Source organism: Sciurus carolinensis, chromosome 4 (genome assembly GCF_902686445.1).
Source record: "Sciurus carolinensis chromosome 4, mSciCar1.2, whole genome shotgun sequence".
Lineage (NCBI taxonomy): Eukaryota > Metazoa > Chordata > Mammalia > Rodentia > Sciuridae > Sciurus > Sciurus carolinensis.
Genome location: NC_062216.1, coordinates 159548255 through 159575243, shown reverse-complemented (window position 1 = coordinate 159575243; position 26989 = coordinate 159548255). Strand labels below are relative to the sequence as shown.

The 26989-nt window shown below is 38.7% G+C and overlaps 1 protein-coding gene and 1 non-coding gene across 3 annotated transcripts in view; both read right to left on the bottom strand.

Moving 5' to 3' along the window:
• Positions 1 to 22264, bottom strand: part of Hcfc2 (host cell factor C2) — a 34049-nt gene extending 11785 nt beyond the window's left edge. For both annotated transcript variants that reach the window (XM_047551129.1, XM_047551130.1), the window contains exons 1-9: positions 22086 to 22264; positions 20519 to 20667; positions 19095 to 19255; positions 14293 to 14501; positions 13441 to 13525; positions 11649 to 11755; positions 11353 to 11541; positions 5111 to 5278; positions 4142 to 4194 (exon numbers count right to left, since the gene is read on the bottom strand). In XM_047551129.1, coding sequence (XP_047407085.1) covers positions 4142 to 4194; positions 5111 to 5278; positions 11353 to 11541; positions 11649 to 11755; positions 13441 to 13525; positions 14293 to 14501; positions 19095 to 19255; positions 20519 to 20667; positions 22086 to 22248 — 1284 coding nt within the window. In that variant the 5' untranslated portion in view covers positions 22249 to 22264. The remainder of the gene's footprint in view (positions 1 to 4141; positions 4195 to 5110; positions 5279 to 11352; positions 11542 to 11648; positions 11756 to 13440; positions 13526 to 14292; positions 14502 to 19094; positions 19256 to 20518; positions 20668 to 22085) is intronic.
• Positions 10779 to 10852, bottom strand: Trnas-uga (transfer RNA serine (anticodon UGA)). Its single transcript has one exon. It is a non-coding gene; the product is annotated as a tRNA-Ser (tRNA).
• Positions 22265 to 26989: the final 4725 nt, after the last annotated feature.

Genomic DNA, 26989 nt, shown 5'->3' with positions numbered 1-26989 from the left:
AAATTATATTATTAATTTCTATAGACATTATCTAAGTTTTTAAGAAAACAATTTCTTTTCACTTCATCTTCATGCTCAAAAGACCAGTTTTTGATTTTGGTTTTGTGGCAATGGGGACTGAATTCAGGGTACTCTAACACTGAGCTACACATCCCCAGCCCTTTTTCTTAAGACAATCTCCTTAAGTTGATGAGGCTAACCTTGAACTTGCAATCCACCTGCCTCAGCCTCCAGCTACTGCTGGGATTACAGAAGTGCACCACTGTGCCCAGCAAAAGACCATTTTTGAAGGGGAAAGGGAGGGAGAATATATTTTAAGGGGAAATTTTTATTTATTTATTTTTTTGAGATAGAGTCTCACTGTGTTCTCAGGCTGGTCATGAGCTCCTAAGTTCAAGCGATCCTCGGCCTTAACCTCCAGAGTAGGTGGGGCTATAGGCATGTTACCATGCTCAGCTTAAAATCAACATTTTAAAGTGATAGTTAGTATTACAAATAAATACTTCTGTAACATGGGAAAGAAAACGAAAGATACTGAGTTTAACAGTCTGTTTAAATTTTTTTAACAAAGGTCAGACATGTAGATTAAAGATCTAATGACTCCTGAAAGTAAAATCTGTTACATGGAACATGTAAGGCAAATGAATTATTCTCTACGACTGAGTTTTCTATATAAAGAATTACTACATATTGGCATTCTTTACCATTAAACATTTTAGATAGGAATCTTCCTAATGACACTGTCTTTGCCTTCTTAAATACACTACACTGAACACATTTAAACTTTTTCAGTAATTATATAGCAATACCTTTTGGTCTACTAAACCATAAGAGACCCGGCTTTATTCAAATGCCCCAGTATTGCTGCTCCATTTTAGTAATTTTTTTTGTTACACCTTTATTATCAATGTTTATAATTTCTTAAGACTCTAAGATTCCCTAGAATTGTCCTTAGTTGGTGGTGATGGTGCACTTGTTAATAAACAATGAGGATAAGCACAACCATTGTGCCAGGTACTGTGTTACTTATTCATAAACTCTGTATCTCACTTAATCATCACAAGAATTTTGTAAATTGGATAATATGCACTATTTTATTGATGAAGAAAACTGAAACTCAAGAGAATTTATGTAATCTGAGACCTATAGTCAGGCAGCCAAGAAGTAGCAGAGCTAGAATTTAAACAAGGTTTATTTAATTCCAAATCCTTTGTTATCAGGTGTCTCTGATATGTGCTTTACTTAAAAATCAGACAGTCTAATAACTTCAGTTATATAAAATAAAATATCCTAAGATTTTTAGTTAAATCTGGTAGATTAAATACATTTATTTCAGCATATTCATCCAAAAACTCAATTCAAATAATCAGAAAAGAAACGAAGTATAAAAGTATAAATACATAATGAATAAGAGTATGGGAAAAGAGATAACAGTAGGTAAAGTATAAAGGAGAAAAAGTTGGAAGCTAAGAGCCTAAAGGAAAAAAGTCATTAAGATGCACACCATCTGTGCTGCAGGACCCAGGAAGGCATCAGGTCTGTGAAGGCAGAAGTACAGAGGAAGCCAGTGAAGGAACACTGGAGGCCTGTCACAAGGCAGCCTGTGTGCACAGTGTTGGAGACCCAGCTTGGCTGTCTCAGCATACCAAGCCAGAAGAATTCCTCTAAGTAAGCAGGAAGGTTGAAATGTGAGGCTTGAGTGTCCCTCAAATGAGGGTGGTAGTGAGGTAGCCATGATGAAAATGGGAATTAAGTTTACATCCACCAGCAGAATGGAGAGACCTACTGCCCATTCCCTTACTTTGCTCCTAAAACAATGATGATCAGACTTAGAACCCCCAAGCTTCTAAGCTGGAGAATCTTTGTGAGTTCCCACCCAAGTTCCCTCAGCAGCAAACCTTATTAAAGTCTAATAATCAATAAGTCACACCCTGCATGCATGGATCTTCCAAACTCCTCTCTCAAGCCTCACTTGGAACATGAGAGGGCAGCCAAGTTCTCCAGACATTTAATGACAGCCTCTAAAGCAAGCCTAAATTTAAAAAATATAAAGGAGCTTAAAAAAAAAAGAAATATTGCAGAGCAGAATAAAACTCCAATTTTTTTTAAAAAAGCATAATTCTTGAAGAGATTAGGAAAGTCATTACATTTATGAAGCAAGAATAAAGTGCTTATAAAAGAAATAAAGAGTATGATCAGGCTTTTAGAAATTAAAAATTAGAGAATTTATAATATAAAATGAAGAAATTTTTCAGAAAGTAGAAAAAGAGATAAAAAGTAAAATTAGAGGACTAGTTCAGGAGGTTGACTATTCAAGAGTTTTAAAAAATTAACAGAGCATTAGAGGGAAGAAATAATCAGTAATGAAATCCTTGAGTTTCTACAACGATGGGGTCCACTAAGTGCATAGCATATCTCAAATGAGGACACATACCCTAAAACATCATGGGTGAAATTTCTGAAAGCAGGATAAAAGGGAAAAAATTTGGTCATATATAAAAGATTAGGATACCAGGAGGTAACAGTCAACAGTGAATACTAAAAGATGGGGGGGAAATGCCTTTAATTTTCTGAGGGAAAAGTACAGAATTCTATAGCCCAACCCAACTATCTGTTAAATGAGAAGACACTAAGGACATTTCTGGATACACAAAAGCTCACACTGTTTGCCTTTCATAAGTCCCCTTCTGGAGAAATTATTGGAGGGAATACTGTAACAAAACAAGAAGAAAAAAAAAAAAAAAAAAAAAAACACCAGAAAAGAGGAATAAGCATGGGCCTAACACAGCAAAAAGATACAAAAAAATCCCTAATGTGAAACAAAAGAAAGATCTAAGATGGTAGCTGTGCAGCAGGTCCAGGAAAGAACCAGTTTACTCTGAAGCTTGAAGTCAGAGGGACCCAGGAGGGAGGAATCCAAGAGAACAGAAAAGCTAAGAAAAGAAACCTTACATGCTTGATTTTGAGTATGAATTAATGATAGGCAAGAAGAAAAGTAAGCAAATGAAAAATGACCAGGAAAAACAATTGTATAAGAAAGGAACAATTTATAGCTTATCTGTGAATGTCACCATCATAATTATCAAGTCATAATTCAACTAAAAATATCTGAAGGATGTAGGAAAGGAAAAGGAAAGGGTTGGAAAACATTTTAAGGTATCACAAAATCTTCATCTTCCTTAAAGGTCTAAAACTAGAAAGTCAAGAAGTAGCAGTATAAAGGATTTTATTTACAAGTACATACTTAGATACTAAAAGCTAAAACTGTTTAAAGTAGTTGTTTCTGTGGAGCAGGAGTTAAGAGCAGAGGACAAGGTAGGCCGTCACTGCTCTTCATCATGCACCTTACAGTACCATCTAAGTTTGTGATACACATACATACATAACATAATCAGCATATATGTATGCCATAAATATATCTATTAAAATAGGCTACTCACAAATAAACTGTTTGAGCACTCCTTATAACATTCCCTTCCTGACATACTGTAGCATTTTTCTGGATATTACTGGTCCTCAGTAATGCTCAGAATATGTCCTACCTACATCACTTTCTGTGGAGAGTCTACTGATGTAGATAACAGTTTGCAAAACACTAATGAAGCACTTTATAAACAAGAAATAAACTCACATACAGAGGTACTCAATTTAGAAACTGATATTCTTTGGTTAAAAAATACATAATAAAGAATATGTTTATGTACATATTTAAAGGATATCTTTAGAGATGTAAAATGTGTATTAGTGATATGTAGGAAAGTTATAATATAGATAGGTAAGTATAAATAGTCTCTGATATTATATATGATGAGGGTGGCTATCTTTTAGCCAGGAATTCTCAATTCGGACTACTATCACAGTCTGTAAAGCTTTCTTTTCTTTATTTCTTCTTTTTTTTTTTTCCAATGTTGGGGGATACAACCCAGGGGCTTCACACATGCTAGGCAGACACTCTATCAAGTAGGTACACCTCCAGCTCTGAAGGTTCTTTAAAAACAGAGCTGCCTAGGCATCTCAGAGATGATTCTGATGTGTACCAGGGTTGAGGATCTCTGTTCTAAAGAAATGTGCTAAAAATCTTAATAAAAATTTGGACTTTAACCATAAACATTCAATTGCCATCATAAATGTGTTAACTTACACTGTTCGGAAGGATGCTATTACCGCCTTGTCTGTGAGGGTCCATTCTGCTTCCTGTGGGAATGAGAAAGTTCAGACTGATATGCTCTTGATGAGTGTCAGTAAAATATAGTATTCAAATATTTTTAAAGTTACTTATTGAAGATTTTTAAAATAGTACTTTGTCAAATTTATGTTTTCTTAATAGTTCAACAATTAACTGAAATCCTTTCTAGAAGACTGTGTAAAATTAAATTTGATTTTACTTTCCAGTTAAAAAAAGTGCCCAGTTAAAAATGCGTTTGAAAAAAGGTGAAATAGCCAGGCATGGTGACGCACACCTATAATCCAAACCACTCGGGAGACTGAGGCAGGAGGTTTATGAGTTCAAGGCCAGCCTAAGCAACTTAGCAAGGCCCTAAGCAACTTAACGGGACCTTGTTTCAAAATGAAAAATAAAAAGGGCTGGGAATTTGGCTCAGTGGGTCAATCCCCAGTACCAAAAAAAGAAAGAAAAATATTTTTGAAAGCTAATCAAACACACCTCCTGAATTCAGGAAACATTAATTTTTAAAGTGCATTAAAAGGAACTTCAGGGAAAAAAACATCTATCTACATATCTATCAGTTCTGCTACAATATAATTGTACAACAGCCACGTTTCAGAGTTGAAACTCAACATACACACTTACCATTGTATCATAAAATTTCTTAAACCAAGCTAATAATACTTTTGCAGTATACTTTTTTGTGTGTGTGGTGCTGGGGATTGAACCCTGGGGCACTTTACCACTGAGCTACATCCCCAGCCTTTTTAAAATTTTGAGACAAGGTCTCACTAAATTGCCCAGACTAGTCTCTAACTTGTAATCCCCCTGCCTCAGCCTCCCAGTCACTAGGATTACAGGATGCATTACCGTGACCAGCCGCAGTATACTTTTTAAAAAGCCTATAAGCAAATATTGTTCCTGTAAGCATGACTATCATTTTACCTGGCATATTTAATGCTGCTGAAGAATCTGATGATGTAGCTTGGTAAGGCAAGTCTGTATTCAGCTGTAAAAGATAGCCCTCAACAGTAGGTACTTCATCCCACTTGACATGGAAAGAGTTGGTAGTAGCTTTGATCAACTGTACTTGTGATGGTGCTGGTGGTTTCTCTAAAGAACAGTATCGACATTACACATTTTAGTTTCAAATTTAGTAGCAATGGTTTGCCTATATAGTTTAGGTGGACTGTAATTGGAAAACAAAAGAAAGAAACATCTCATCTTTTTACCAAGAGAGGGAAAATTTACTCATATATACACAGCTATGGTAAGTCAACTGAAAGTAGTTTGAAGTTCAGATTCCATTTGTTTAATTTCTTTTTAAAAAATATTTTTAGTTGTAGATGGACACAATACCTTTATTTTATTTACTTATTTTTATGAGGTGCTGAGGACCGAATCTAGTGCTTCATACATGCAAGGCAAGTGCTCCACCACTGAGCTACAACCCCAGTCCTATTTGTTTAATTTCTTATACAAATAAATCTACAAATGAAACAATCCAGTACCAAACTACTTGAGTCATCAGATTTGGGGAAAAAAATAAAATAAAAAAGTTAATCCTAGAGGGAGGGGTGGAGACCAAGTATTATATAACTATAGCTACATTATTTTGCCTTCTTTGGAAGTTGTAATCTTTCTAAATTTATGAACTAATTTTCAGTATGCATGCTAGAAATACTAGTAATGTTATTAGACATGACTTGGATATGAAATTTTTGAAAAACAACCTCTCTGAAGTTAATGTCCTCTTATCAAGATTTGAACTACTTAAAACATGTAATGTTGGCATAAAATATCACTAGCATTTCCAAAATAAATACTAATAGACTCTTAGAACTGGAAAAATAATCTGAGATTATTTCTACAATATCCTTATCTTCTTTTTCTTTGTATATGTACCATATCAGGGAACTCAAAGAGGCAGCACATTCCATCTTTGGACATAAGAAAATTTATTTTTCTAGTGAGTTGCAACCTATGTCTACAATTATGGATCAAGTCTAATATTGATCACATTTTTAATATGTACCTTTAGATTTACATATTGTTGGAGTCAGTAAACTAAGGCCCATAGATCAGATCCAGTCCATGTCTCTTTTGTATATAAAGTTTTATTGAAACACAGCTATGCTCATTTGTTTATTCAGTTTGTCTATGACCATTTTCATGCTATAGAAAAGCAGAGATGACCAAGTATAATAAAGACCACATGGTCTATACAACCTAAAGTATTTACTACATGACCCTTTACAATAAAAAAAAAAAAAAGTTTGACAGCCCCGTTTAAAATGGTTCCTTCAACTATTACCATGTAAATTCCTCCATGGTTCTATTAATAATCCAGTTTGTCTATGCTTCTTAAAGGAAGGCAACCCATACCTGAACAAAATCAGACATCACGAAAATTCCCAGAAGAACACCACCCACACAACATAAGCTATATGAAGACAGAAGAGAAAAAACAAAAGGGTACAGATCCATGAAATAAAGACAATTTCCCCGAACTGAAGAACATGAATTTCCAGACTGAAAGGGCCACGTCCTTGGCACAACAGATGAAAACCAGACACACAAAAGCATTATGAAATTCAAAAACAGTGGGGCCAGAGGAAAGTTCCAAAAACTTCCAGAGTGAGGGGAGGGGAAAAAAGGTCACATTAAAAAAGGACCAGGGCTGGGGTCCTTGCCTAACATGTGTGGGGCACTGCGTTCAATTCCACATATGAATAAATACAACAAAGGACCAGGACTGCCAGGTGAGGTGGCGCAGGCCTATAATCCCAGCAGCTTGGGAAGCTGAGGCAGGAGGATCAAAGCCAGCCTCAGCAACAGTGAGGTGCTAAGCAACTCAGTGAGACCCTGTCTCTAAATAAAATACAAAACAGGGCTGGGGATGTAGTTCAGTAGTTGAGTGCCCCAGGTTCAATACCCAGGACTTTATTAAAAAAAAAAAAAAAGGGGACAGGACTGGAGGTATAGTTCAGAAGCACAGTGCTTGCAGAGCACTACAAGGCCCTGCATTCAATCACCAGTCCCACAATCAATCAGTTAATAGGATTGGCCGAGTGTGTTGTTACGCACTTCTAGCAATTCAGGAGGCTGAGTGGAAGGATTACTTAAACCCAGGAGTTTGAGGGCAGCCTGGGCCACACAGCAAGACTCCATCCCCAAAACTAAACCAAACAATTAACAAAAATCTTGACAGATTTGGGAGGTATAGAATAGGAGTAGAATGCTTGTCTTGCCTAGCATTGCTAAGGTCCTGGGTTTGATCCCTAACACTAAAAGAAAGAAAAAAAAAAAAAAAAAAAGGAGCAAATTTCAGAAGTGATTTGAATTTCTCAAAGTGTAATACTGGAGGCTTGAAACAATGGACTAATGCTTTCAAAATTCTGAAGGATAATCACTTCTAATATAGAATTCTATTTCTATCCAAACTGCCAATTAAGTTGGAAGGAAGACTGAACACATTTTTAAACAATGCAAGATCAAAAATAAATGTATCACCTATGCACACTTTTCCTGGGATGTGTTCCACAAAGGATGAGGAAGTAAACTAAGAAAAAGGAAAATGTGGGATCCAGAAACAGGGAATCCAGCACAGGTGTGAGGTAAAATATGACTCCAGGGAGAAGATGGAGATTTCAGAATGATAGCTGTGCTGGATTTGTAGAGGGCAGCCATCCCAGAGTAAGGCAGAACTCTCTTCAAAATGATGAAATTTGATAGTCTATCTGATGCATAATTCGAGAAGATTTAACAAATACCAGAGAATATGGACTGAATTAGTGGTACACACATACATATCTAAAGTGAACAAAACTGACAATTAATTCCATGGCAAATAAAAACTATTACAAGGAAGGTTTGACTATAAATAGTGTTTAAACAGTCATAATGCAAATACTGAATACTCATCTAATAAAATTTTGGGGTAATCATATTGAAAGGATAGGAGGTAGGAAAAGTATGGAAGAGAGGTGAGGAATTGTGGAACAAAGAGATCCTTTAACTTTCATAGTAGAAAGTGGGCATACTGCACCTAAACTGAAAAAAAATCAAAGTAATAATATATGCACGCAATAATAGAGATGTGGAAGTAAATACCCAAGGATCATTTAACAGAGTTGGAAAAAGATGCTAGTAAAAGCAAGGAAAACGGGAGTAAGGACTGCTATTTTTCATGAAAAGTCATATTATGGAGTTCTATGACTCATTTAAATGTGATCAAATGTATAAAGTTTAAAAATGAAAAAAAGACAAGATAAAGAGCCCCTATCTGCACCCCCCAAAAAGTGATGCTAACTTGTCAAAAGGCAAAGCAAAATCCAAATTCTGCCCTGATGGCAGTGGCCATGATTACTTTTAGATGAAATATTGGTGACTAAAACCTTTGATTAAAAAGCGAGCCACTCAGATCCAATGGTTTATAAACTTTTAAAGTCACAGATTTCTTAGAGAATCTCCTTAAAGTGATATATGTTTCATAGAGTGAAATTCATTATGTACACATTTTTTTCATTCTTGGATTTTGGTTAATAATTCCCAGTTTCAGAAATGACTCAGTATGTTGGATTTTTCATATTTCTCTCCTGCTTGCTAGGATGGATTTCTTCCATATTACATCCTACTATATAAAAGTGATAAGACAGAAAAACTGAAGTTATCAAATCTCATTTCTCAAATAATACTTAAGTGTGTAAACTTGCTAATTTTTTATTTACACACTTAAAAAACTGGAGCCACAGGTATGTTTTATAATTTCCTTTCCCTATAACACCACAAACTATAAACAACTCCAGATTTAATGTCTATACTGACCTCTAAATTTGTTTATTCCATCAACTGCTTATTTGATCTCATTTTAAACTTATCCTGATCTAAATTCAACACAATTTTCTCACACAATTGTTCCCATCTCAGCAAATTATTCAGGCTAAAAACTTCACCCACCATTCTTCTCTTTCAGCAAATTATTCAGGCTAAAAACTTCACCCACCATTCTTCTCTTTCTGTCACCTGCCACACCCAAATTATCAGTCAATTTTTTCAACAAGAATCCAAAATGCATCCTGAGCTTACCCATTCCTCCATTTCTGGACTGTCCCCACTACAGCCTAAAACAGCTGTGACTACTGCAAGAGCCTAACTTGTCCCCCTGTGTACACTTCTGCCTGCACCCCAATTTATTCTTCACACAATTGCCAGTGTTCATTCCCAATGTACATCAGATCACATCTCATCTCTCCTTCAAACTTAAACATATCTTACTATTATACTTTTAAAACAATTTAAAGTACACAAGAGGCCATGGGTTCAATCCCAATTATCACAAAAATAAATAAACGAATGAATGAATCAGTCAAAGAATAAACAGAAACAATTTAAAATCTACTATGGCATTCAAGGTCCTATATGATCTGTCCCATGGTGATCTCTAACTTCCATTATTACATTCTTCTCCTTGGCTCAAATCTATTCCCAAATATGCCAAATGTTCCTATCTCTGGGCCCTTGAATTTGCTCTTCACTCTTCCTGAGTAGTTTCCCGAGAATTTTGGTGGGCAGCTCCTTCCCACCATTTGGAACACATCCCGTATGTCATCTCTTCAGAGGCCTATTCTGACTATTCTTCTGAAGCAGCCACCAGTCTCTGTTGCCAGTACTTCCCAGCACTATCTCATGTCTCCACACGCTTCCAGAAACTGTACTTATTTTGTTCATTTGGTTGACATGCTATTCGTTATCCCCCTGCCCTCACATGCTCTCAGAATGTAAATCTGTGCAGGTAGGGACATTTCCAGTCTTGTTCACTGTTGTATTCTCAGCATTTAAGACAATTCTTGCATCAGAACTAGCAGTAAATATTTATTAAAAATGGATGTGATTTACATTTAAAAAATTCTTGGTCCTCTAATGCTTTAAAAAAAACACTTTAATATGTGATAATTTCAGATCTACAGAAAAGATGCAAAGATAGTCAGTGTTGCAGCCTTTTCTTCAACATTTGTTAAAACTAAGAAATTACCATTAATGTAAAACTATTAAATAAAGTTCAGGGGGCTGGGGTTGTAGCTCAGTGGTAACATACTTGCCTACTACAAATGAGGCACTGGGTTTGAGTCTCAGCACCACATAAAAATAAATTAAGAAAACAAAGGTATTGGGTCCATCTACAACTATGAAAAACATTTTTTTAAATAAAAAATAAATAAGGCTCAGAATACTCTGATTTCACTCATTTTTCAATTAACCCATTAAGTTTCAAGTTTTTAATTCCGTGACTATTTCAACAAAACTGACATAGGTGTATCATACATATGCTGGAAATCATAATCTAGAGTTTATATAAGTTTATCAATTAATATTAGTGTTAATTATAATTACATCCTTATTATATAATTATGTTGCATATTATAAACTATATTTAAGTCTTTATAGATGTTCCACATATCTGGGACAATAGGACAAAATGATTTAATGTCTTCAGGCTTCTTGGATCCAATCCAGGATACCATGCTGCCTTTGGTCATCTCATCTCCTTACACTCCTTCAATTTGTGATTATTTCTTAGTCATGTTTTTCATCATTTTGAAACTTTTTTTTTTTGTGGTGCTGGGGATTGAACCCAGGGCCTTGTGCATTCAAGGCAAGCACTCTACCAACTGAGCTACATCCCCAGCCCTCATTTTGAAACTTTTGAAGATTACTGTTCACATATTCTGTAGAATGTCTAGAACATCCCTCCATTTGGGTTGATCTGACATTTTCCAAAGTTAGACTGAGATACTAGATTTTTGGAAAGAGTACCACAATGGTAAAGTACTTTCTTATCACATGATTTCCAGGAGGGTAAATATATCAATATGACTTATCAATAGTGCTATTAACCTTGATCACTTCAGTAAGGTAGTGCTTTTAGGCTTCCTCATGAGGCTACTATTTTTACCCCTTCCATACTCTATCCTTTGGAAAGGAGACCCTAAGCCCAACCTACACTCGAGGAGAGAGGAATTAATATACTCTTTTGATGTTGGAAATATCTACACCAATTATTTCTCTCAATTCATTTTTAATTATAGAAAAGAGGCAGTGTCATTTAGATTAAGTCTTAAAAGACCAAACATTATTTGAGTATTCACCTAAAGGAAAGATTTTATTTGCTAAATACTCTTACCTACCAGTATCAAGATACCAAAGATCCTTGCAGCAAACTTGACTATTCAGTGCTTTTTTGTAGCCATCTCTTCCACTCCAAAAATATAATCGAGTGCCAATTGCAACAGCACAGTGTCCAGCTCTTGGTCTTGGTCTTGAATTTTTTTTATCTTCCTGAGAATCTGATACTAGAGTGGTCCACTCTGCTGTATCTAAAACCATAGGCATATCCATAACTGATCTATTGTTCTTAAACAACAAATTTCACAAATTCTTTTATTAATAAATCTTATCAATGAGTAACTCTTGAAAGACTCACCTAGATTTAGGTAAGAAAATGAACTGGTACATCTCCATTCACAATCATGAGGTGAAGTCTCAATATTTTCCCCCTTATGTGGAACCCATCCACCAAAAATGTACATTCTGAACAACAATCAAAAAAAAAAAAAAAAAACCAAGAACAGAAAGTAGTTGGTTTAATTTCACTTGTTGGATTTGAAATGCTAAGAATGAACTTAAAATTTATTTGCTGACTCAGTTTCAGGACTGCGAGGCACAGTGGTGCACACCTTTATTCTTAGTTACTCAGAGGCTGAGGCAGGAGAATTACAAGTTTGAGGCCAGCCTCACCAACTTAACAAGATCCTCAGCAACTTAGTAAGACGCTGTCTCAAAATTGAAAAAAAGAATAAAAAAGACTAGGTAATTGGCTCAGTGGTAAAGTGAACCAGGGTTCAATCCCCAATACCAGAAAACAAAAAACAAAAAACAAAAAAAAATTAAACTATGTCCTTCAGAATCCTAGAGGTTCTTGAGAAAAGCCTAATAGCTGCTAAAGAAGATAAGCTCATCAGGCAGAGTTTAGGAATCATGAGACCTTGTGCCAATCAGGGAAACTCTACTTTTTATCTATTTTATATGCTGGAATACCAATGGAAAATTGCACTGTATAAGATTTTGTTTAACTGTGAAGACGGTTCTGTTTGGTTTTGAAGTATGTATGTATGTATTTATTTTTGTGGTATTGGGGATTAAGCCCAAGAGAGCTGTACCACTGAGTCACATTTCCCACTCTTTATTTTTTATTTTGAGACAGGGTCTCACCAAGTTGTCCACATTGGCCTCAAACTTGCAATCCTCCTGCCTCAGCCTCCTGGGTCTCTGGGACTGCAGGCATGTGCAGCACTGGCTGTTTTTTAAAAAATACTCTTGCTAAATACTGAACTTCAGACTACTCAGATCTTAATAGCTTTTTCAATTAACCTACTTAGTCCCAAGTTTTCAATTCTGTAAATTAGTGAGGTTCTAAATTACAACTAGTAGTGTCCTGAAACATTACATTTAAGGTAAAATCCCCATACTAGTAAATACATCATTAAGTTTTACTTAAATAGTACTCCTAATCATGGCCCAGTGTTACATAAATAAGGACACTTATAACAGTTAATATTTACCAAGTGCTCTGAATGTACCGGGCACTGTTCTAAGCATTTTTATGTATTAATTCACTTAACCTTCATTAAAACCTTGTGAAGTTTTACTTTAATCTGCATTGTATGCTTGAAGAAATTGAGGTACAGATGAATTAAGTTTTTTTGCCCCAGATCACAAAGGGCAGGTACCAAAGCTGAGGCTTGAATTTAGGCAATCTAGTTACAAAGCCTGCATTCTAACTATAATTCCATACTGCCATCCAAACATAACTACTGAGACAATGATTGTACGTGCCTGAATACAAACAAAGAAGTACTAAAAATATGTCAAAAGAAACAGTGAGGTAAGTGTGCCAAACCATCCACAAAGAACCTATCAGTTGACAACATCCTGGCTTACACTCGGGTAGTGCCTACACTAGACGAGGAATTGAGAGGAAGGTAAAGAGGTATAAGAGGCAGGATGATAAGAAAATGACAAAGACATATAAGAGGCAATATGATAAGAAAATAACACATAGGTATCTTAGCTTCTGCAGGTAAATTTCTTTAGTTTCAGAAAGCACAAACATTGTTAAGTTCAGTAATATATGTCCAAGAAACTAGTGCTATCACTTTTGTGTACATCTTAAGTTGTTTTTTTAAAAAAGCAAAAACAACACAAAAAATCCTTACTTGTTTCCTATAACACTGGCTGTGTGAAGGCTTCGTGGAAGTGGAACTGTCCCTTTAGTTTCTGGTTTTGACCATGACATAGTTTCTAAAAGTAAAAATAAGTATATTAGCAACTTGATCTAATAATAGCAAATTACCTCAATTTGATAATTTTTAAAAATATAACAAAATAAGTACTTATCAAAATGAAGCAAAAATGTTTCACCACAGTTATCTGAACTTCATCTTAAAACAACATTTTCAGTTGACATAAATTGCCAGACAGAAATCTATTTATGCGTGAACGTTAGCATTTGTAATGGAGAGGTATACTTAAGAGTATCACCCAATTCTAAATTAAGAAAAATATTAGTGTTTTTAACCTTTTAAGGTAAAAGTACATTGTGCACTTTATAGTGTATGTAGTGTACTTTATAGTCAAAGGTGAGAGACATACTTGCCCTCCAATCATTCATTCCTAGAGTCCATTTAGAAAGAGCTACCTAAGGGTAGCTAATGCTACATTTCCCATAGATAAGATAGCCATATAGAATTGTCATCCCCAACTGGACACTTTTCAGTGTGAAAGGGGGTACTACTGACAATTACATAGGACAGTAAACATAAAGCAGGACCATACCAGGCAAACCAGGACCTCTGGTGACACTACTTAAGGGGATGCAGAAGAGTTACTATCACAAATCAACTTCACTAAACCTGACCTGTAGTCTCAGCTGTATCTGAGACTACAAGTACAGGCTATAATTTTAATGCAACTCAGTAAATACTATAATCAAAAATATTTTCAAGATATTTTAAAATTTGACTTTATAATCATAACCAATCCCTGAGCGTGAAGCAAGTTAAGCTTACCTAAGTCAAGCTGCCACAGGTCATCCAGGCGAGCGCCACACATTCCGCCAAAAACATACATTTTAGGAGTTCCAGAATCTTTTTTGCAATATATAACAGCTGTGTGGGATTCTCTTGGAGAAGGCACAACCCCTTTAGTGACTGGAATGCTCCATCCAACAACACCAGAACCATGCTGCAGCTCCAATTCATAGAAATCATTTAAATATCTGCATATAATGAAAAAAAAGAGAACACATTAGGTAATACATATATTTTATCTGTTTTTTTGTTTCTATTCATAAAGATAATATATGTAAAAATTCATATTAGAAACAAAGCATAGGGGGGTTGGGGTTGTGGCTCAGCTGTACAGCACTTGCCTAGCATGTGTGAGGCACTAGGTTCCATCCTCAGCACCACACAAATATAAATAAAATAAAGGTATTGTGTCCATCTACAACCAAAAACAAAAATTAAAAAAAGAAACAGGAACAGAGGAAGGATTGCTGGACCCTCAAATGGGAAGGTTTGAATGGTTTTCCCATGTCTGATGCTTCATCTGGGATGGCTGAAGGACACACTGAAGGTACTGTCATCCTGCATATCTGTGGCCTCTTCAGAGGATGGTTTTTAACACTAAGTTCATATAAGAGGCAGAAACTCCAGATCATTCATTCAACACACGTTTACAAAATACTACTATGTACCAAGTGCTCTTTCAGAGCTTAGCAAAGAACAGAAGAGAGCAAAATATCATTTAGCCAACAGTGACAGTATCAGTGACAATGGTGGTGTCTTTAAAAGACAGACCCAAATTCTCTGATACTCTTCCCATCAGAAGGTGGTGTCTATGACTTCTGCCCTTGATTCTCCACAGGTCAATATAGTTTCACTTAAACACTGCTCCAGAACCCTGAATCATCATGTAAAAAGCCTAGTTCCAAAAAACCACCATCTGAAGAGGTCACACACAGGTGTGCGGGATGACAGCACTTTCAGCATGTTCCTCAGCTATCTCAGTTGAGGTATCAGATATGGGAGTAACCACTCAAACTTTCCCATTTGAGAGTCCAGCCTTCCCTTCTGGGACTTGTCTGAATTTCTGATCCACAGGGTTCATGAGCATAATCAAATATCTGTTATTCTGCAGCACTAAATTTCGGGGCAGTTTATCACACAGCAATAGATAACCAGAATAAATACTATTTACAATATTTGGGCAAATACCTACAAGACACCATTCTCTCTGGATGTTGACATATGATAAGGCATACAACATACCTTGCAACTTTCTCCCCCACTGTAATGTCATAGCAATGTCCAAGTAGCTTCTTTACTTTAGACACTGGCATTAAACTTATTTGTGATATGGATGTTTTCAAAGTTTTCTGCAAAATGACTTTAGTAGGGATCTATTTCCTATCAAGGTTTTACTCAAGAATGAGGGCAAAAGAAAAACATTTTAAGACATTTAAAACTTCAAAGTTTAGCCATGCAATTGTTTGTTTTGGGAGAAAATGATTCTGAATGTTAACTAGGAAAAAGAAATTCAAGAGAGGGATAAGAGGAATGGTAGAGCAAAAACACGAGTAAGTTATGGTTACTTTTAAATTGTGTTCTTAATTGTGGTTGTGCGATCTAAATAGTCACTAAGAAAGATTTACCAAAAAAGCTGGGCACAGTGGTGCAACCTGCAATCCTAGCAACCCAGGCAAGAGGATCTCAAGTTTGAGGCTAACCTGGGCATCTTTGTAAGACCCTGTCTCAAAATTAAAAAAAAAAAAAAAGGGGTGGGGGTTTGCTGGGGATGTAGCTCAGTGATAAAGTACCCCAGGGTTTAATCCCAGTAATGGAAAAAAAAAATTACTAAAAAGCTAATTTCTTAACATCACTATAATAGAGTCAAGAATATATTGAACATATAGCAAAAGGTGGTAGGCAAAAGAATACTAATGGTAAGACAGAAATTTATTCCCAGAGGTGATAAGACGTTTTTGGTTTAAAATGTGTGTTAATTTCTAAGCAACTGACGGAAGCACAGAATTAAGGGAAGCACAGAAGTAGCATGTATAATTTTTAAATCACTAGAGGGAAAGAGTGAAAGAAACAAAGTAAATCAAGAAAAAATTTAAAAAGGGAAAAACAAGCAAAGCATAGTACACAGAAAGCATTTAAGCATTAAGGTTTACAGAAAAACCCACCATAAACTGTGTTGAAAGAAGAAGGTCAAAGCCAGGTATGGTGGCACATGCCTGTAATCTCAAGTCACTGGGAAGGCTGAGGCAGGAGGATTGCAAGTTCAACACTAGTCAGCAATTTAGTGAGTCACAGTTGAAAAAAATTGAAAAATTGAAAAAAATTTAAAAGATAGCAAGGTAGCTCAGGGGCAAAGCATCCCTTGGTTCATTTCCTTGTACCAAGGGAAAAAAAAAAAAGAAAGAAATAAAAGAAAAAGGTCAAACTGAAAAAAAGTTTTTTGGTAGGTATCACAGAAAAAGATCAAATTTTGTTAAGGAAATTCTAAAAATGAAGATAATGACCAATCACACAAATAGACATAGCACTCACTCCCCAAATAAAGACAGCATAGGCAAAAATCAATGAGTATATGAGTATGTATATATAAATATATATATATATATATAATACATACATACATATATATATTTAAATAAGCAATGTGAAGTTGGCAAACTGAAACAAATTCTGTAACAATACAAGGAGTTTTAACTAGGAACATAAATGTGACTCATGTTTCAGAACTTAATATAATTCATGAAATTCATGGATAAAAAGAGAGAAACAGTAAACTCATCACCATAAATGAGATGAATTTATCTTAATATCCAATTTTGGTTAAAAGGATGGGGGGATCCCAGCGACTCAGGAGGATCAAGAGTTCAAAGGCAGACTCAGCAAAAGTGAGGTGTTAAGCAACTCAGTGAGACCCTGTCTCTAAATAAAATACAAAATAGGGCTGGGGATGTGGCTCAGTGGTTGAGTGCCCCTGAGTTCAATCCCCAGGACCCCCCCCAAAAAAAAAGATTTTGGGGGCTAACTAGTACTAGTAATATAAGAAAAAGTCCTTAGTCTGCACAGGTGGCACACACCTGTAATCCCAGTAATTGGGAAGGTTGAAACAGGAGAATTCCAAATTTGAGGCCAGCCTCAGCAACTTAGTGAGATCCTGTATCAAAATTTGTAAAATTTAGAAAAAGGATTAGGAATATAGCACAGTGGTAACACACCCCTAGGTTCAAACCCACAGTACTAAAAAAAAAAAAAGGAAAAAGTAAAAGAAAATTTCCTCACCAAAGGTATATCCCAGAAAACAAAGCAATTAATGATATAAAAGTAAACAAATTAATGACACAGAATGAAGTTTAAAGCAAAAGTCAACAAACTTCCTCTAAACAAGGCTAGATAATAAATATTTTAGACTTTGTGGGCCATAAAGTCTGTTACAACTACCCCAACTCTTCTATTTTAATACAAAAGCAACCAAAGATAATAAGCAAATGAATGGGCATGGCTATCTTCCAATAAAACTTTATGAATAAAAATAGGCCAGCAGGCCAAGTTGGCCCACAAAGCACAGTCTGTAGAATGCCCAGAAATGAACCATTTATATAAAAATTAAGGCATGATAGAGATGAAACTTTAAATTTTAAAAATGGCTTATGTAGTAAATAGTGTTAGAAGAACTGGAAATCAATTAGGAAAAAGAGGGAAAAGCCTTACACTAGTAACCAAAGTATATTCCAAATGTATTAATTTGGTTTTTTAATGTGGTACTGGGGATGGAACCCAGGGCCTCACACATGGTAGGAAGTGTTCTACCATTGAGCTATATTCCCAGCCAATGTTCTAAATGTAAAAAACAAAACTGTGAATGTATTAGAAGAAATGACAGAAACAATTATGTTTTATGTTTTGGGGAATGAGAGTCTTTTTAAGGAAGATACAAAATAAGAAAGCTAAATAAGAAAATAAGAAAGTAAAATACTGCCAAATTTGATAAAACAAAAATGAAAACTTTTAATTAAATAGGCAAAGAGAAGACCTAGAAAAATATTTGGAGTATATGAAATAAAACATATACTTTATTTTTTATATATATAAAGAACTTCTGATCTCAATATTAAAAAGAAAAACTGAAATCCATGAAAATGATTAAAAAGAAATTAATTCAGCAAGGTTACAGGATACAAAGTCAACAAAGCCAATAGTATATTTCCATATACTAGCAATAACAAAAAAAGTTAAAAATCAAATTCATTCACAGTATTATGAAAAAATTTTTAATTTAGGAATTTAACCAAATAAGGAAAAGCAAGGCTTATACACTAACACTATAAAAGAAAAGAGATAGTGATTACTTGTGTTTAGAAAAAGGAAAGTATTTGCCAATGTGAACCAATTTTAAGAGTTTCTCCTATGAAATGTGGAAATGATTTTAAGTCATATTTTTGTCACTAAATTCCCAGAGAAACATAATTTTAATACAACCATCTATTTCTTTTGGTTATCACTAATGACCTAGCAAACATACATTATAACTGAAGATATAAAAATATATTGATACGAGCAGTTATATTAATATAAATTTAGTAAGATAATTTCTGAGTTGGAGAACACATAGTTTGAAAACAGATAAACTCCAGACACTAAGGAAAACACAAATACACAAAAATTTGTTCATTGTTAGGTTTAAACAAAAAAAGTTAAGCTTTATCCCTTATAATAAAGATGGAAGAAATCAAATGTTCCTCATCTAAATCATAAAATAAGCATTTGGTCTAAAAAAAGAGTCCGCATACCTGGGAACGTTGTTGTTTGAATCTTCACTTTCATTTGCCAGACCACCAAACAAATAGCATTTGTTACCATATAAAGAAAAACTATGTCCCAGCCTAGGACAAGGAGGTAAACCAGAGGAAGGGGGGTGGGGTTTCACTTTTTTCCATAACCATCGACTTGCCTAAAAAAGACCAAAAACACACTGAGGTAAAATCAGGAAAACATTCCTATTCTTATAATGTCAACAGTGCATCACACCAATCAATTTTAATCCAAATCCCATCAGAAGTTTTCAGTAAGTTACTTTCGGGACAAATGAGAAATAACAAATAACTTCTATAATTAACATATATGCTCTAATAGAAATTCTGATTAATCTTTTGTCTAGTGGTTGGGGTTGTGGCTCAATGGTAAAGCACTTGCCTAGCATGTGTGAGGCACTGGGTTTGATTCTCAGCACCACATATAAATAAATGAATAAAATTTTTAAAAAATTTAAATCTATCTACACAGATTTCTACAATAGTATATTAAGCTTATAATAATAATATTTTCCAACTTAAAAATTATTATATATACCTTTAAGATTAAATGTAATTTTTAATTTATGTATTTACTTACTTTCAGATATTAGGTAATCCATGAGTGGTAGGTATTTTAACCTCCAAATTAACATAAAGCTGATTTCACAAACCAAACCCCCAAAACTACACTCTGGCTATAAAGCTTCTTTGTCTGAAATGGGTTGCTGGTAAATAAGCATAATTCACCTACATCTGCCAACAAGCAGATAACCTCATAATAATGGCCTTGGAAACAAGCACGAATCAAGAAGTGTCAAGAGGGATATGAGCTGGTTTAATACAGGAGTCAAATTTAGAAAAGAATATATGAACTGAAACTCCTCTTTTCCACATATTGTGGGGGCGGGGGGAAGGTGGGGAATAATTATTGGTGTGAGAGGTAACGTTTGTATGACATCAAAGCAGTCAAGATTTCGAAGTATATAGTCTGGAAACCAGCAACATCAGCTGAGAACTTGGCAGAAATGCAAAAACTCAGGCCCCATTAGAGATGATATTGACTTGGAAACTATTGGGGGCAGGGCCCAGCAATCTGTTTTCACAAATCCTTCAGGTGATTCTGTTACAGGTTAAAAATGAAAAACTATTACACTAAGATACAGAAACCCAGACATGTAACACATGCAAGTAATGCTAAAACATTTAGCTTAAGGTTACAAATGTCACACTGGGCATGGGAAAAAACTTAGACTAGAAACTGGCTTTTAAATGAAGTGGAAACATTTTCTTTCAAGTTATAAACTATGAAGCTAATGCTATTTTAAGTATGCTAATGAAATATTTTGCAATCTTTTGGTGGATTATGAGCAGTATCAGTATTAAAACTTTAGACCGAAATAATAAATCTTAAATACACTTACTTGTAACTCATATAACTCATTGCTGTATCTTCCATATTCAACCATTCCCCCAAATACTAATATTCTGGTACCATCACAGACAAATCCATGGGCTGCACAGCCTGGAGGGATGTCTCCTCTAACAGCTGGTAGGAACCACTGATTTGTAACTAGTTGCCAAAATAAAATTAAAATCAATTATAACAAACAACGGTTATCACATTCTATGAGTATATACTTCATATATATCATCTGTATCAGTGGTTCTCAACTGGAGATGATTCGGTCCCCCAGGGGATAGTGCCTTGGCAATGTCTGGAAACAATTTAGTTGTCGTAACTGGAAGTGGAAATGTTACTGCCAAGTAGTGGACAGAGGCCAGCGATGCTGTCAAACATCTTACAATGTACATAACAGGACCCCACAGCAAAGGATCATCTGGTCCAAAATGCGAACGGTGATGTTGCTGAAAAACTCTGATCTATATCCTTTAATTCTTAAAGAAACCCTGCGGGGAGAACATCATCTGCATTTTACAAATAAAAATCTGAAGTTGTGAAAGATTTGGTAAATTTAATGCTGATTCTGGACAACTGTCAGAACAAGATACAAGTTGGGTCTAATCTGTTCTCAGCCGTGACCCGGCGGAGTTTTCACACCATACTAAATCGAGAGCTTTTTAACCTTACACACCGAGTCGTTCAGAGGAGGAGGCGATGAAAACGAGTTCCCTACTCTACTGTTCGGTTAAACTTTAGGTGGCCACTGTGATTCAGCTGTTTGGTCCACGAAAAGTTGTCGATCATGAAATAAACCCCAAACTCTGTAATTTGCCTTACACGAGGGGCACAGGATCCTCCGGACAGCCCGAGTATTTGCAAGTGGGAGAGAATAAATGCCAACTTTCCTCCTCTTCCACGGAGAGCCGAGGGCAGGGCCTCGCTGACCAGCGCTGACCAGCGGCACCTGCGACCTGCAGCGGGGCTCGGGTGGGGACACCCTGCTGAGGGAGGACCGGTGCAGAAGGCGCCGCACGCACACCGCCGCGCAGAGGCCAGGCCCGGCTCGCCAGCGGCCACCTCCCCGCGGGTCAGGGGCTACCGCCCGGGAACCGTAGCGCTCCTGACAGGTTCGGGCGGAGCTGGGGACCAGAGCACCAGAAGGCTCCCTGTCGCCCTTCGGCCCCTGAGGAGGGGACGTGGGAAGACGACGCGGCACAGGCCCGGGCGCTCTGCTTCCGAGGGGTTCAGTTTCCTGACAGCGGCGGCACCTCGGCCCCCGCCGCGGGCGCGGCCGGCGCAGAGGCCCAGCCGGGTGGACGCCGTCTCCTCGCCAAGGTCCGCCGGCCGGGCGGGGGAGCGGGGGTCGGGGCGACCCGCCTGAGGAGCGGCGCCCCTGCTCGGGGTCCGCCCCGCCCCGCGGGCCCCGGGAAGCGGAGCTGCGGTCCAGGACGCTGCGGGCCCCGGCCGCCCGGCCAGGGAAGCGGTGACCCGGCGGTGACAGCTGTCAGGGCCGCGGCCGCCGCCTCGCCTCCCCTCCCCCTCCGCGGCTCCCGCAGGCGGGGCCGGAGAGCCGCCGCCGCGCCTACCCGTGTTGTAGACGTGCAGCTCGTCCGCGATGCCCTCATTGCCCCCGCCAAAGATGATCATCAGCTCCCGGATGGCCACGGCTCGGTGTCCGTGCCGGGCGCGGGGGACCGGCCCCGTGAAGGAGGAAACCCGCCTCCAGTTGAGGAGGCTGGGAGCCGCCATCTTCCCAACCCCCGCCCCTCTGCCCACAGTGCACCGCGCCCGCTCCAGCGCCGCGGCTCCGGGGGAGGGCGGGGACCGCCCCCAGCGGAGCGCGCGGGAGGGGCGTCACGTGACCGCGGGCGCCCCGGGGCCCGGCCCGAGGCGTGCGGAGCCCCGCCCCCCGCCGGCGGCTACGTGGCCGGCTGGGCACCCGGCTGCGCATCCTTGGATGCGAGGACCGTCCTGCCGCCCGAGGCTGCCGCTCTCGCCCCGCGCCCCTGTTGGAGTATTTTGGAGAGAAATTACAATATTGTCCTTCGCGTCCTCTGTAATTGAGCATCTGCGCTGTGCAGGCGGGTCAGACCCTCCAAGCAGTGGCACACAGCCGGGGAAAAGCTCGTGTAGGGGTCCGAAGTGCTGGAGCTCTTCGCTGAGGAAGGAGGACGCCCGGGAATGCGGGTTCTCGGAACCTGCAGCCTGGAGTTGCAGGTCTGCGCACCCGAGGGAAGGTCGCTGCAAAGCCTGCCCAGGGCATCGAGGTCGGGCTTGAGGGCTGCCAAGCCAAGACATGTGGGAACGGCGAACCACAAAAGGTGTTTTGGTTTGTTAGGTTTAGCAGGTGACAAATTATGTGCAGATTTCTTTTTTCTTGCCAGCTTGCAGCTGACGGACTTACAGAGCCAGGCACCGTCCTCAGTTACCTTCTGCCTATGAAGTCAGCATCTTTCCAACAGTCCAGTGAGATGCGTATTGTTATCTCCCCTTAGTGGATGGGTAAAGGAAGCACGGGGCAGGAAAGAAATTCTTTAAGGTACATACAGAAAAGGATTGGGGTCAACACTCAAACACAGGACTTCCACGTTCGGAGCTCCCAGCCTGAGCCGTATGCAGAACGGCCTGAGAGCGGTGATGTGGTTACATCATGACCTTGGAACAGCCCAGCTGCCTTGTGATTTGGTCCCACACCTTATCACAAAGATATACGTCTACTAGCTTAAGGAAATTATATGTGGGATTCTTGACATACACACACATAAATGCTATATTTATTTGTTTCACTAAGATAAACTTTTACTATCTAAATGTATCTGAAAAACATCGCGTTGGATACCTTACACATATACAGTAAAATTTATTTTAAAAAATAAATTGAGCCGGGCGCGGTGGCGAACTCCTGTAATCCCAGCGGCTTGGAAGTCTGAGGCAAGAGGATCACGAGTCAGCGATTTAGCGAAGACCTAAGCAATTTAGCGAGATTCTGTCTCTAAATAAAATATTTAAAAAGGAGTTTGGGGGCTGGGGAGATAGCTCAGCTGGTAGAGTGCTTGCCTCACAAACCCAGGGCCCTGAGTTCAAGCCCCAGTACCGCAAAAAAAAAAAAAAAAAAAAAAAAAAAGGCGGGGAGGTGTTGGGGATGTGGCTCAGTGGTAAAGTACCCTGGGTTCAATCTCTGGCACCAAAAGAAAGAAAGAAACATGAAAAGAGATAAAAGTGCAGCAGCGGAGGATGAGGGGAGCATTAAATCTCTACCTCAATTCTCAAGGAGACACTGAAGGGAGCCTTCACGATGGACAGCTAATTTTGGGAAATTCCTTTTTCCTCACATCATTTTCAATTCCATATGCTGAACTCACTCCCCCAGCTCCCTCAAACTTAAGATACCTCCCCACCTTCTCATCCACCTAAGCTTTGCTTCCAGAGATAATGCTCTCTTCAGGCATTTTTCTTGCTGCCTTCCATGGCCTGTGATCTCAGCACCTCTGGAGGCAGAAGCAGGAGGATCTCGAGTTCTAGAGAGACACTGCCTCAAAAATAAAAAGGGCTGGAGATGTGGCTCAGTGATAAGCATCCCCTGAGTTAAATCTCTAGTAGCCCCCACCCCACAAAAAGGGCATTTTTCCTATCTTTTCCAGCCTCTGCTTCCTAAATATTCTGCCCCCCCCCTTCTCTCTCTCTCTCTCTCTCTCTCTCTCTCTCTCTCTCTCTCTCTCTCTCTCTCTCTCTCTCTGGTGCTGAGGGACCAGGACCTTGCATATGTGAGGTAAATGCTCTACCACTGAGTTACACCTCCCAGTCCCTAAAATTATCCCTCTTGCAGGTTAAAAAATTTGTCAAATTTTACATTGTGTCCAAAAACTTTGGAAATGGAAGGGGAAATGTCTGGAACAAAGAAAAGATGTCTTCTATATTTATGTATTAATATTTTTCTTCAAGGCATATATAATATAGACTCTAAAGTGTTTGATAAAGTTTTTATGGGTCTGAAAACTGGAAAAGTGGAATAAAACAGTGAGTTCCATAAAACCCAAAAATATTTACTTTAAAGAACTGTATTTTATTCTGAGACTGCAGTGCTTAAATAATTGGGCTTCTTTCTAATGCCCTGCAGCAGAAGACTAAGGAAAAAATTCAAGTTGCAAACCTAATATTAATATTCAAGTTTTTAGAAAAATGGTGTATGATATTTGAAAGCCAGAGAACCCATGAACTAGGGGAAAGATGAAGGCAAAATATTCTGAACACAAAACAGATTGCAGATTTGAGCTAATCGCTTAGATTAGGAGCTGCAGGACAATGGAGGGAGTGTGTGCTGCGGTCCTGGGACTGCTGTGTCAGAAGACCACAGACCCAGTGGAGTAAAGCAGTAGAAATGTATTATCTCAGAGTCCTGGAAAATGGGACTCCAAGATCAAGGTGTCAGCAGGACCATGACGCCTCTAAAACCTGTAGGAGAGAATGCTTCCTTGCCTATTTCTAGCCTCTGGAGGTGGCCATTCGTCCTTGGTGATCCTTGGCTTGTCAATAATCACTCCAATCTCTGCCTCCATCATCACATGATGCTTTCGCTGTGTGTCTTTGTCTCTTTTCTAAATTCACTAATTATACTGGATTAGTCCCTACCCTATGACCTCATCTTAATTTGATCTGCAAAGACACTATATCCAAATAAGTTCCCAGATACTGGGGGTTAGGAATACAGCATATCTTTTGGGGTGACACAGTTCACTCTGGGACAAAATACTTAATCCAAAGGGAAAGATATTTTGCCAAAGCAACTGATTCATCTTTCCTTAAGTGAGGATAGTAAATGGGTTCCCAATTTTCCAGAGAGCTGCCTTCCATCTTTGAAACTACAGGAATGGAAATAATCACCGAGGAGGAGAGTGTGGACAGGGAAGAGAAGAGGGAGGAAGCATAGTGCCCTGAAGAAGCCATCATGTGAAAGGTAAAGATGGGAAGGAGGAGGTACATGTGAAGGAAATGGAGAACGAGTAGCGAGAGAGGTCAAAAGGGAACTGGGTGAGAGCTGGCATGTCAAAGAAACCACAGGGAAAGGGGGTTTTATAGAGGCGGAAGTGGTTTTCAAAGCCAGAAGCCATAGAGAGTTCAGGTAAGAGGATGAAGAAGTGTCTGTTGGATTTGCAAATTAGGAGGTTTTTTATTGGTCTAAATTAAAACACTTTCAGTGGAGGAACAAAAGACAGAGAGAGTCCAAAATGAGTAACAAATAAGGAAGTACTGAGAAGACACAAGGTCTACTCTTCATTCTTCTGCTGCTGTCAGGCAGAGCACGGACCGCTGCCATCATGTAGTCAGCATTTAGCTTTACTTTTATCATCATCATTATATGACTATTGCTTCCCTTCCTCTGAGTTAGAGGGCACTGAGGAGTCAGCAAAAGAGCGAGGCCTGGGGCCAGAGGTGGCAGACCGTGCTGTTTTTAGCTGAGTGTAAACTGAAACATTCAAGGAATACCTTAATCTCAGTGGAGGACTCAGGCCAAGGGCTTCTTGGCAGAGGTCTGAGAAGAGGTTTCGGGAGTGCTAGCAGGTGGGCAGGACTCAAGAGCGGAGAGCCTGGGCAGGCACTGTTCTTGAGACAAGGGAAGCAGATGGGGTCTGAGAGGCTGGCAGTTCATGGATTGCAGGGCTTCAGCCATGGGTCTTGCTAGAACTGCAGCCAGAGCACGGGGGAGCAGTGACAAGAGCTAGGCAGGGCTCTAGGCCAGGTGGAAGCTAGCCCAGTCACCAGAATGAGGACCTGGGCACAAGAGCCAAGGAAGAAAAGCAGTTGCAGTGTGTGGGAGGGAGGGAGGGAACCCAGGTGCCAGGACTCGGGGCAGTAGCCATTGCTGCAGCTCAGGGGGGGACAGGGAAGAGCCCAGAGTGCTGAAACTCAAGCCAGCCAGGAGATGACCTGAAGCTGAACCCCACCAGGCAAAAGAGGGAATTGAGGCTGCTGTTGTACCGTGTGCCTTGTATGTGTGATCATGTAGGATCTTGGAGCCCCACTGTGGGAGATAAAGGCAATAAAAGGCTTATCAACCTGACCCAGTGTAGTGATTCATCTACCACTACAGACTGTCTTCCTTTCCTTCCAGCCATCTTTAGTGACCTTAATAGATTTTATCTAAGACCTTATCTAAAAATAATACACTCAGCCAAGGCAGGCCCAGTTGGCAAGAAGAAATGGTGAACGTTTGATGTTCAGCTAAGTAAGAAATAAACGTGGAGAAATAATGACTCAGATGCATGTTTTGTTAACAAATGATGCCACATTTAATATGCATGTGAAGTGCACAGAGTCACACGTCACTTAAAGAGGATGTGTTCTGAGAAATACACAGTGAGGTGAATTGGTCGGGGTACAAACATCATGGAGTATACTTACAGCCTGGTGGTAAGTGTACCAGTCTGGTGGTACAGCCTGTTACACCATTGGGCTGCATGGAATAGCCTGTATATTAACTTTTTTGCTAAAA